We start from the raw sequence: 11,564 nt of genomic DNA on the forward strand, positions 1-11,564 counted from the left end.
AATATGATAGGCAATTCGGTTCTGCAAGATTTTTATTGCGGTAATTCTCAGAGACCGGGCGTCAAAACAGAGGTGGGATAGTGCCATTGAACTGGCTTCTCCTCAAAGCTGCAATGCAAGGCAGGGGACAATGAATGCAATAGCTATTCATGATCAACTCTGTCTTATGCCACTTACCTCGCAGATCCTCCTTTGATGCTCGGCATCCAATCGAGTCACTAAACTACTTCAATCACCGAGGGGAGCCTTGTGGTTATCCATGTGCTGGAATCGGGAATGCCATTCGACTTTTCTTGTTCCTCGCGGAAACAAAAGGATGAAGAATCGGAAGGAAAAAATTAATGACAGACACACTGGCAATGATACGGCTGGCAATTATATATATGCGATATGCGATATCATGTTCTGCTTGCTGGTGGAAAAGTCGGAGATTGGTTCAACTCCAGAGCAACAAACAACATGCGATCTTCCCCGCGTTACTTTCGTTAAAATTACCGGGGGGGGGTGGGAACCCGGAAACTTCTTCTATTTACTGGCAGAAAAAAAGTTATTAACTAATCAGACCTGGTGCTGCCAATTGAAGGTCTCAAGGCACGCTGCACCATGTCTGATTTAAATTCTTCAAGCTCAAAGCAGAATCTGTTTATAGTTGAATATTTCAAATGTTCCGGGAACAAGGAGCCTCGTCAAGCACAGGTAGGTACCTGAAAGGGGCAATGTCAAGTCAGCTGAAGAGGGATTCTCTTCACTATGTAAAGTAAATATTATAAAACTTATATTATTTTTTATAAGATTAAAATTATTTTATTATATTATATTAAACTTTTTATTATAATAATTAGTTTAATAAAGATTCTTTTAAAAATCTTTTAATTATTAAAACTTAAAAATTAAACATTTTCGTAATTGTTTACTGAAGATTATATATAGATATATGTAAATTACTTACTTCCAATTAATTATTATATAATAGACTACTGTTTAACTAAAATATATATTAACTATAGTTGATAATTAAGGATTTTATATAAGAAGTTATAAATTAAAATTTAAAAAAAAAACTAGTGTGCATTTTTATTTTTAATTGTTGCAGGTAAAGAACTCGGAAGGTAATACTCGACAGCCGGAGATAAGAGAAAGTCAATTAAAACAAAATATCAGTAATAGAATAATAATAAAGAACTCACATTACGAGAAAATGATTAGGAAGAGCTATGAACGCTCGAATTGCCGGCTTCAACTTTGTGATCTGGGTTCGCATGGTGCTTATTTTCTGCCGTATAAGTCTCGAAACCTACAGCGCTAGATTTGCGCTGTTGCTCTTCGGTTTCATTGTAGTTGATCAGGACTTCACCATTCTTTCCATAGAGACACGGAGTCTCTGCTGCAACTCTCACGGCGCTGAATATCGAGTCGGTCTTGCGGAATATGGTGTCCATTTCTTCGAGAGAGCGATACGCGGTTTCGGGGTAGAAGATATAGACGACAGGGACGATGAAGGCGTTGCTGGTTGACATAGCATTAGTGTTGTTGGTTCACCCCTTTATTTCCTGATTGGCTGATGCGCCGGGGAATCTTGGAAGGCAATAAAAATAAACTCACATAACGGCGAAAATAATGTACGTCTTATATTTGATGGAGGTGAAGGCCACTGGGGTAACCATGACCACCATGAAATTGAATGCCCAGTTTGCTGAGGTTGATAGAGCGTTTGCAGGTGCCCGGATACGAAGAGGGACCTAGATAGTCACCAATATCAGTATCAGATCCGGTGTAAATGAAAAGAACCCAACACGGTCCGTCCGTAAGCACAAAAACGAATAAAGATATAGCCTTACAATTTCTGCTGGGTATAGCCAAGTCATGCCTAACCAACCGACAGCGAAGAAGGTATTAAAGACGAACAGGAAGACGGCCGCCACGATACCAGGCTTGGTTTGACGCTCAAAGCTGGTGACAACAGCCAAAACAACCATGGAAAGTGACATGCCAACAGCACCAAAAAGCATAAGCGGGCGTCGACCAACCTTCTCCACGATAAAAACAGGGATCCAAGATGCTATGAAATATTCGGTGCCATTGCAAGCAGCGAGAATTCGCGACATGAAGCCGCTGAGACCAATACTGGTCTCGTAAATCACAGCAGCATAATAAGTGATGAGATTGATACCGGAGATCTGCTGAAACATCTGGTTGACGTACGCCAGGACAACACGGTGGAAGTGACGTTCTTCAGTCATCGTGAAAAGATCAGCAAAACCGCCCTGTTGCATTTCGAGGACAGTATCCTTGATGGCAATAAATTCCCTGTTGATATAAGGGTCATCAGCTGCCAAATCGCTCAGTGCTCCTAGGACGTTCAGTGCTTCGTCTTCTTTGCCCTTGAGGATAAGCCACCGGGGAGATTCGGGTAGTAGCATCACGGTGGCAAGAATGAAACCGGCAAAAACAATCTGGAAGGCGACCGGGAATCTCCAGGAGACGCTGCTGGGCTCGAGGAATGAGAAACCGAAATCCAGCCAGTAGCTGAGGCAAATACCACCCGTGATCAGAGCCCCTTCGACCATGACCAGTTGGCCGCGGCGGTGAGATTTTGAACATTCCGATTGCCAGGTTGGGACGGTAGAGGTGTTCAAGCCATTTCCTAGACCCGTGATAACCCTGCCTATAACGAAATGCGCAAGACTGAATGCAGAGGCTTGCAGAACAGCCCCAACCACCATGATCACAGATCCGATAAATATAGTTTTCCGGCGCCCAAGGATGTCGCCAATCCAGATACAGACAATTGAACCAAAAAAGCAGCCAACATTGTAAGACGCAACCGAAATACCTAAGTAATAACGCACGTCAGAACACAAAATCAACGTCCTCACCAATACAATAAAACGTTGGCGAGCACACAATTCTACATATACGAGGGGCCAAAAAGTGATTCCTCATAATGCGGCTTCATGTAGGCACCTTGGATATTAGATCTGTGGCTCGCCTCAGCAGAAGTTAAAGTCTTTTTGGTCTTCTCCGTGAGGTCGATTTCAGGGAACGTTGATGCGAAGGAGGGCAGCGTCAAAAGACCTCCCATAACACCTCTATCGTCAAGAGTTAGGTATACTTGGAAGCTTAAAATAGATTCACGGAAGTCCTCCCGTGGTATTACAAGGGCACATTTCGTACTGGTCATAACCGAAGAGCCTGTGGGAACGGGTATAAGTTTCCAGTCTGAAGCAGAGTGGTACAGGAATAATTTTCCACGTACAGAAAATCAAGACCAGCAACAACGCCAATTGCGACGTTGAGGCGTGTGCCTCGGAGGCCGAAGTAGCTCCCACCCATTCTGTGGAGGAGTTATATTACACGTGCCTAATAGGATAGAAAGTCATCAACGGCTGCTAATGCGCGAAGTGGAGGACTTGGGTGAACAGATGAGAAGGTCAACGAAGAACACAGATCACAGGTAAACACAATGAGAGGAAGACAAAACGCTGGGAAGAGTAATAAAATATAAAATCCACTGGGGAGGTGGAGGGATTTTATGAAATTTTCGCATCCCCATCGTCGGGGTAGCTTAAATACAGGCTGCGCCTGTTCCCCGCCTCCAGGGTTCAGCTCCACGAGCGAGACTCCTGCACAACACATGGGCAAGAGCCAAACATGCATAAAGATCTGCTGGTCGAAGTTATTGACTTTAGCGTCGCGAATATCAGCCATCTCGAATGGACTTTTATATTTAATTTTTATTTTAATATTTATTTTTGGCACAAAATCTCCGCTGCTTGGAACCGAAAGCGTTGCGTCATCGAAACTTATCCGTCAACTCTTGAGACCGAAGGTTGTCGGTAACCTGAACTGGCCTCCCCTTCTCTATTCTCCAACCTTGGCTTTGGCTTGACTCCGGGGGAGGGGGCCTCAGGAATATGGAGACCTGCGGGGTTGGAACAAAGATTTCCAGTTCCCTTCCCTGTCCAGTGAAACAGGAGGGCATGTGGACCCTGACCATCTCACCAAACTGTTGGAGAATTCTCTCTAGTGGACACCGCTGACGATCACCAACTTTCTCAAACTGGACTTTGAAGCGCAGCAGAAGCCCGTTGGTGGGTGGTGCAGCGAGATTCCGGCCTGTGCAACTTTCCTGGTGAACCCATCCCACTGGAAACCTTTTGTTGGGAACTAACCAATTAATTAGTTAGTTAAGTTACCGATCTCTGGCTTGCCACTTTTGGAAAAGCCGATAATGCACCTATCCCTCGCCGACTATTCTAGCGTATATAACGAAGGGCAACGTGGTTTTGCAATAAAAAGGCTGGTGGAATGCAGACTAAGACGGATTGCCTACTTAGGTGGAATCTTTTGGAGAATTTCCATCGCGCTTGGGGCAATGCCAGCATGCGTTGAAATAGCTCCAGACAACCCTGCCACCAATATTTTGCCTGAGAAAAGAAAACCCAAGAAACAGTTGGTTATGCGACTGCTGTCAATCTTTCCCAACCGGCTTCACACGGACACCATCTTTCCAAATGAGAAAAAGATCAAAGCGGTCACAAAGTGTAGGTACAATGTACCTGTCGAGTCGTGTTCTAGAAGCTACATCTGCATCTCGGGATTTCCTGACGTAAGTTCCCATGAGGGATGCATCTCTGTGCACAACATGGACACGGATTTCCGTGGCGTCGGACAACCATGGAATGCATCTATTTGGAGAATTTTTGGTTTGTTGTAGTTAACTAGTTAGGTACTTGCCCTTGCGACTTCCATCAGCCCTTTATTAAACGTTGGGATGCTTTTGAAACGCCCGCATTAGTAGCCTACCGTAGCTTTCAAAGTGAATAACGGTAGAATTTGGACTCGGGAGTGGTATACCCTCCGTCGCATCCCTTAAAATCAATTTCAAGATTTCCTATTTTAGCAAGCCGGAGTTAGCTAATTAACTAGAGTAAGTGGATGGCTTCAAGAATTGAGCTGGCGCCATGCAGATCCGCCAGGTTTTCAATTTGACATGCCCATTTTGAAATACTCTGTACTTAGGTAGTCCCTCGTCGTCCCTCACACAGTCGGCTCTGTAGGATAATGTTACTAGTTAACTTAAATCCCAAGAAATCCCGCGAAACACCACCAAGCATGTTCCAAATTTTATTTTTCTGACTTGCTCTCTTCCTGTGTCTCTGCATCTCGTTAAAATGTCATTCTTGATCCTCGTAGTCAAGAAATTATGTCGCTAGAAGGGTTACATTGAAAGTTCGTTCACGACTTCAGAATCTCTTAAGCTTGCTGTATGGGCAGAAGTCTTTGGCCATGTCGGTAAAAGATGGTGGAACGAGACAGGCCGGATTGGGCTGCGAGACCATAAATCCAATATACCTTGGAAATAATGGTATTATAGGAAATAAAAAGAGAACGATAAAAGGTGTCAACAAAAAGGTTTGGTTATCGACATGTAACCAGGATTCGGGCCGGAATTCTCGGCTTCCCCGGCTCGGCAATAGAAGCTTATTTTGACGTTTGTTTTGCTCCCGATTAACTCTTAAGCGGCTCGACCCTCCCGACCCTCCCCACATTCAGGCGTTCCAATATTGGGATGACAACTTACAGGGGCTATGTGCCTCCACGGCTTCGAGGAGCCGTTTGACTATTCCGCGTTTCCCGTACAGATTAAGGATAACTATAGGGATGGCTGTCAAACAACTGCCTAAAAGGCCCACTTCTAAAGATATCCACCAAATAACGCCACAAAGCAGCCTCTCGATATCCTTCTGCCACACTCACGTTACAAGGTCAACTTTGATTCTTATGCATATATTGGCTGATGCTAGCTATAGATAAGCTTGCAGATGAGGGGAACAAATTCAAGACTATAAAGGCTGTGATATTTGCAGGTATAAAGGGGGAGGCAAGGTTTGGAATACGGTGATTCTTCACTAATTGGATTTCTACACCATTCATGCTGTTTGATAATGGCTATTTGCGCCTTATTTCTCCGCATTGACTGATGAGCATTAGAGGTGCGGATGAGTAACTTCGGACCTGGGAATGGCTCTTCTTTCATGCAGTACCTCTTCAATTACGTTTCGGATCAAAAGAGACTAACTACTAACTATTCTGCGTCTACTGGGAACATAAACATTTTACCTGCTCATTCCTTTTCTTTTCTGCTTTTTCCTATGATCCATATGTTCCTTTCGCCTTCTTCCTCCTCACTAAATCCCCAGCGGCAACGCGTCGCCAGCTAAGATCCCAATGTGAAATATAGTATCAATCGGTTCTGCGATCCACAGTTTCCCGTACGTCCCGAGGATCCAATGGCATTTTAACAGGCTTACCAGGTGGGAGCAAGAAGTGCCGCCGTCTCCAGCGTTTATCCAGCCCGGAGCACCTTCTGGAGCCTCTCTATGTTTCTTCCCAGTCGGAACAGTATAATCAGCTGAGCCGTTATTGACTGCTTGGACCTCGAAATTAACTAGCTTAAGCCAGCTCTCTCAATATATCAAACCTATTAATATTTTGACTCACCAAACTCCAAGTCACAATCTGAGATTTTATTCAGATCCGATCTTTTGTGCGGAAGTCGAAGCACTAGGTAACTCGCAAGTGGACTTTTCTAGCCTCATTGGTGAATTCCTCTTCTTGGGTGAATTCGAACAGGGACCCCACTGACCAGTTACCTACGGTAGGCATAGTTATTTATATCTGTTTGTACATGGGAGAGGTCAAAGCTAACGTTGAAAAGCGATAGAAAAGAACGAAAAGAACGCATATTGCTGCGGGTGATATTGAAAGCAACATGGATATTCTTGAATAACTAACGTTTTGATCATTCCACACGGCCCAACAGCTAATAACTACATGATTATGAAGGCGAAGCGGTGGGAGTGGACACGGTTGTCCAGTTTATTTAGTTGACTATCCGAGTGCTGAAAATTTCACTTGAGCCTGTTGTGCTTCGGGACTTTCTGCGGTTCCCTTGATTCCTTCGCATTCGCATTTTGAACCTACTCCCCGACCCTCTTCATTTGACTCTTTCTCTCAAGTGAAAAATAGGGGAAAATATGAGGGAAAAATAAAAATGCAAATATGAAATACAAGCTATGTATGCATCATCCGTGAATCGAACACGGGCCTCATCGAATTCCCCAAAGGTTGATGGCAACGATGAATTCTACCACTAGACCAATGATGCCTGTTTTGATTTTTGTAAAGTTCCCACTCTGTCTTATGACTAACTTAATCCACCACCCAGCGCCCGTTTACACCCATCGCCCGCCATTTCGCCATCACTATGATGAAATATTTTCAACATTATTTCAACAACGCAATTAGATTTTAAGATGATATATCATAGGATGAAAATATATATAGAAAATTACGTATGAAAATATATAGCTAATTCAGTAAACGTTTGTTTGGCTTAATAACTCGCCCAGAACATGAAATCTTGGGTGGAGGCAGATTCAGCGAGCAAGCAGTCATTAAACCAGTAGAGATTGCAATATCATCATATCCCTCTGGCAGTGGATCTGTGGGCACCCTGGCAGGGCTCTGAAAACGCGATTTAGCCACTCTTTGCGAAATCAAGGGTCTACTTTCCCGATTAGGAAGGGTGATTTTTGAATTCTTCAATCATCTTCTTATTCAATCATGATTGTAGCTGTACAGCAGCTCATTCTTCTTCCTTTTCTTTTTGCTCCTGAGCCTTTTTCTCATCTCTAAGCTCCTTGTCAATCTGCCGTTGAGCAGCTCTTGCGGCATTATCCATTTCCTTTTGCTGTTTTGTGGCCTGGCGAGCTGCCTCCCGCTCCATCCTCTGCTGGATGATATCTGCCTCCTTCTGTTCCTTAAGAATAGTGCGTTGCAGCTTTGCATCCTCCTTACAAGCTTGTTCATCCTTTTTGGCAACCTCTGAGGCCGCCAAATTCTCGCGGATGCTCTGCACCTTTGCCGGCGAGAAGAACTGCGCCAATGATGGATTCAAGGGATCTAGCAACCCCATTGCCCTGCCACGCTTGCGACGTCTCCTCTCTTGATTAAGAGCTTTTTGAAGCTGCCGATTCTCTATTAAAAGAACCTCTTTATCAAGAGCAAGATTTTCCCCTGCACGGATCACCCGGTTGAGATCATTAGATATTTGATGCTGCTGTTGCTTGACTTGCTTCACCAATTTCCGCAGGCCAACAATAGAAGTAGGTGTTCTTGGTTGATATATTGCGTCGGGGGGGGGTGCAAGGTCGTATTTTAAGCTTTTTAAGAATGTGTTCCGGATTGAATGGATGTAGGCCAGTAGCAGCAAATGCAGCTTCAATATTTGAAGATGTAACTGCCTCCTTCCACACAGTGTCAAAAAGCTGCCAAAAAGACCTCTTTGTAGTGCATATGAATCCCATTCCAGTTCTCATTCATTCATTCAGTTGTTTGGAATATGATTTACCCAATGGTCCAAATATCCCAACATCTAGCTGCTGTAATCAGTGTGTAGAATGGGGAGGAAAGACAGCAAGTAGAATTCAATTCCAATCTGCATAATTGATGAATGCCATATTAACATGGGATGAGTGGCCATTCAATATAAGAAGTCTATATCCGCGGCCTGTCTTCTTTTTTGTAAGAGGTTCAAAGATCTTCTTTAACCATGTTAACCCATATTCATCATTGCTCCACCCATTTTCTGAAGCAGCAAAGTAGGCCTGATCCTTTTCACCATCAAAATCTTCAAGCCAAGTATCTTGCATACCTCTTGATTCCCCTTGATATATGAGAGCAGGTGGGAGCGAAGTTCCATCTGCGCAAATTGAGGCAAGTAGTGTTATGAATTCTCGACTGCCATCCTGGCTGGCACCTATCATATGGCCCGATTTGAGCGAATTAATCGATACAATACATTTGAGGGAGTGAATGAATCCTAATAGGAATCCTTTCTCATCAAAGTTGTAGATATTCGCAGGTTCAAGGTTGTATTTCATGATTTTTGCCTGCAGCTGAAAAATTAAGATAAATTAGCAAGATGAGAATTAAAAAAGCAGTATAAGAAAGAAATCTATTACAAGATCAAAATAATGCTTGAGGAATGCAGAATTGTCTGCAATCTTGTGTTTTTGATCAATATTTCACAGATAGAGTGACTTGATCACATCCTTGTGGCGCTTGCAGAACTGAGCCACCCAGTTGACTTCAATAGGTGCTTTTAGAATCTCAACAACAAGATTATGAAGGATTTGGGGCGTACAAGGGAAACCGCGATCTGCCAATTGATTGATATGAAAAAGGAGCTGTTTTTCTTGCGAATCAGTGAGAGCTTTGCAGTGGATAGAGCTTGCTGCCTTTCTTGACATTTGAACGCCTCTATAACGCCTTGACAACGTATATCGGCTGATTCCATATTTTTTAGCGGTCTCAGTGTAATTAGGCGTTAATTGCGCGTTCAAATCATCAATCGCGGCTTGTATAACTGCTTCGTGGTGCATGTTGTGGGTGGTTAAAGATGAATGAAAAATGAAGATTTGAGCGGGCGTTGGGTGTAAACGGGCGTTGGGTGGTTGATTACGTTAGTTATCTAGTATAGACGTGCTAGCTACGTTGGAAGAACCAACTTTCGTACCATACGCTTAATTGATTCACACACCCTGAATGGCCTTATATGGATCTTTCTATCTTGGCTACCAGTGGCTCAGGTTCTTTGAAGCGCCTAGTACCTATTGACTTGTTCAAGGGTCTGGATCGCCCCCCGCAAAAGTTCCCTGATCCAAGGTAAGGTATGGACGAGAGCAAGCATTTCGCTGCATCATTTAGATAGAGCTCGAGCGGGATCGAACGACTGCACCGGTCTGCAGGAACAGCCTCAGCGTGCAGAGATTAGTCACTGGAGAATCTAGAGAATCTGCAAATTTGTGCGAGGAAACGCCCCACGGGCGCTCCCCAACTCCAAAACATAATGAATGTCATTGACTTGAGAGAGAGTTAGCCCTGATCAAGAGTTGTAAACATGGTGGTTATCGTTAGTTAGCTAACTGCCAAAAAGCAAAAGCTGGTTGTGTGCGAGGCCTTTTGTTCCAAATTCCGTGAGAGGTCGCGTATATATTCCATGCAACAAATAGTTACAACTTCAATGTCGATTAGTTATCATTATTAGGTTCGCTGTCAGTGGTGGTGGTTGATCAGAATGACAGCCCAATTCCCAAGGTTCTTAGTTAACTAAGCCAAGCCGAGGTAGTTGGGTTTAGCCGGCTCGGAAGCAAACTTGTCGACCTTGCCGAACCGCTGCCGCCTGCTGCAGCATGGATGGAGCTGGCGATGCGCCGAACTGGCTGATGGCTGGACGTCTGGCTGCCCTTGATAATGATGTTGGCGAGTAACATATCGGTTCTCCAACTAATGCATTCGGCACTGCACGTAGTTACCAGAGCAGAAGACGTTCTCTAATCCGCGATCACAACTCATCCACTCACCTTGAACAGAGCCGTTGCCAATTCACAATAGCTATGTCGCCGTCTACGACTACTCCTCCTCCTCCAGTGAGGTTTGTTCTCCTCGACTTTCCTGCTCCCCATGTCCTGCTTGTCACGATAAACCTCGAGAAGCAGATGAACTCTCTGCCGGTCGATGCGGTATGGGAAATGCATCGAGTTTGGAAATGGTTTGACGATGAGCCCGAGCTGTGAGTTGGAATATCAATGCGTGAATTTTATCTTTTTGGAGTTTCCTTTCTCAATTTTCTCTATTCTACGGTAGACGCGTGGGGATTATCACTGGGGCTGGTAAGAAGGCTTTCTCAGCCGGAATGGATCTGAAAGGTACATAAACTCTGCCATAGTTGACTTTTTTTTTTTTTTTTTTTTTTCTTTTTCTCTCAAACATTCATACATTCAAGCCCCTTGCAACGGAAGATATCAAGCTTATCGGCATATCTATCTGGCAGAGCGTCAATCAATGATAGCATCCGACTCAATTTCCGCCTCACGGCAAAATTCATATCCCTCAACGGGGTTTGCTGGCCTCACTCGACGAAAAGGCAGAAAGCCAATCGTAGCGGCCTGCAATGGACATGCCCATGGTGGAGGATTTGAAATCATTCTCAACAGTGACATTGTGATTGCGTCGGAAAATGCAGATTTCAGACTTCCAGATGTTTTACGGGGGACAGCTGCGATGGCCGGTGCTTTTCCACGGCTGTGTAGGACGTTTGGTCTCCAAAGGGCAATGTGGCTCGGTTTAACAGCGCATACTCTGACTGCACAGGAAGGCCTAGCATGGGGGCTTGTCCAAAAGATCGTATCAATTGATAACCTGGTTAAGGAAGCGGTGGATGTTGCGAAACTTATCGCTAGCATGAGTCCTGACAGCGTCATTGTCACAAGGGCGGGTATCCGACAGGCATGGGAAACAAGCAGTGTCGAACATGCTACGTTTTTGACAGGAGAGGCATACGCGGCTGACTTGATGGCTGGGGAGAATGCGAAGGAGGGAATGCTGGCATTCAAGGAGAAGAGACTCCCGAAATGGGTACCGTCGAAGCTATAATCAGCATCAGAACTACTATACATAATACATCATAGATCTCTGTGTATATCCAATACTACCCG

The 11,564-nt window shown here is 44.3% G+C and overlaps 3 protein-coding genes and 1 non-coding gene across 4 annotated transcripts; 1 reads left to right on the plus strand and 3 right to left on the minus strand.

The window, feature by feature from the left end:
- Positions 1-1,202: 1,202 nt before the first annotated feature.
- Positions 1,203-3,181, minus strand: PADG_01539 (uncharacterized protein; the record flags this gene model as incomplete). The annotated part of the gene is made up of 4 exons (XM_010758652.1): positions 1,203-1,506; positions 1,603-1,739; positions 1,839-2,833; positions 2,965-3,181. 4 exons carry the CDS (start codon positions 3,179-3,181, stop codon positions 1,203-1,205), a joined length of 1,653 nt encoding a protein of 550 aa, XP_010756954.1.
- Positions 3,182-3,793: 612 nt separating this feature from the next.
- PADG_01541 (uncharacterized protein) lies at positions 3,794-4,621 on the minus strand (the record flags this gene model as incomplete). The annotated part of the gene is made up of 2 exons (XM_010758653.1): positions 3,794-4,154; positions 4,560-4,621. The coding sequence occupies 2 exons, from the start codon at positions 4,619-4,621 to the stop codon at positions 3,794-3,796; spliced, it is 423 nt and encodes a 140-aa protein (XP_010756955.1).
- A 2,463-nt stretch (positions 4,622-7,084) lies between these two features.
- PADG_11282 lies at positions 7,085-7,171 on the minus strand. The gene has a single exon. It is a non-coding gene; the product is annotated as a tRNA-Gly (tRNA).
- Positions 7,172-10,463: 3,292 nt separating this feature from the next.
- On the plus strand, positions 10,464-11,502 carry PADG_01543 (uncharacterized protein; the record flags this gene model as incomplete). Its single annotated transcript, XM_010759192.1, has 3 exons — positions 10,464-10,639; positions 10,714-10,775; positions 10,901-11,502. The coding sequence occupies 3 exons, from the start codon at positions 10,464-10,466 to the stop codon at positions 11,500-11,502; spliced, it is 840 nt and encodes a 279-aa protein (XP_010757494.1).
- Positions 11,503-11,564: the final 62 nt, after the last annotated feature.

Source organism: Paracoccidioides brasiliensis, assembly GCF_000150735.1.
Source record: "Paracoccidioides brasiliensis Pb18 unplaced genomic scaffold supercont2.2, whole genome shotgun sequence".
NCBI classification, from domain to species: domain Eukaryota; kingdom Fungi; phylum Ascomycota; class Eurotiomycetes; order Onygenales; family Ajellomycetaceae; genus Paracoccidioides; species Paracoccidioides brasiliensis.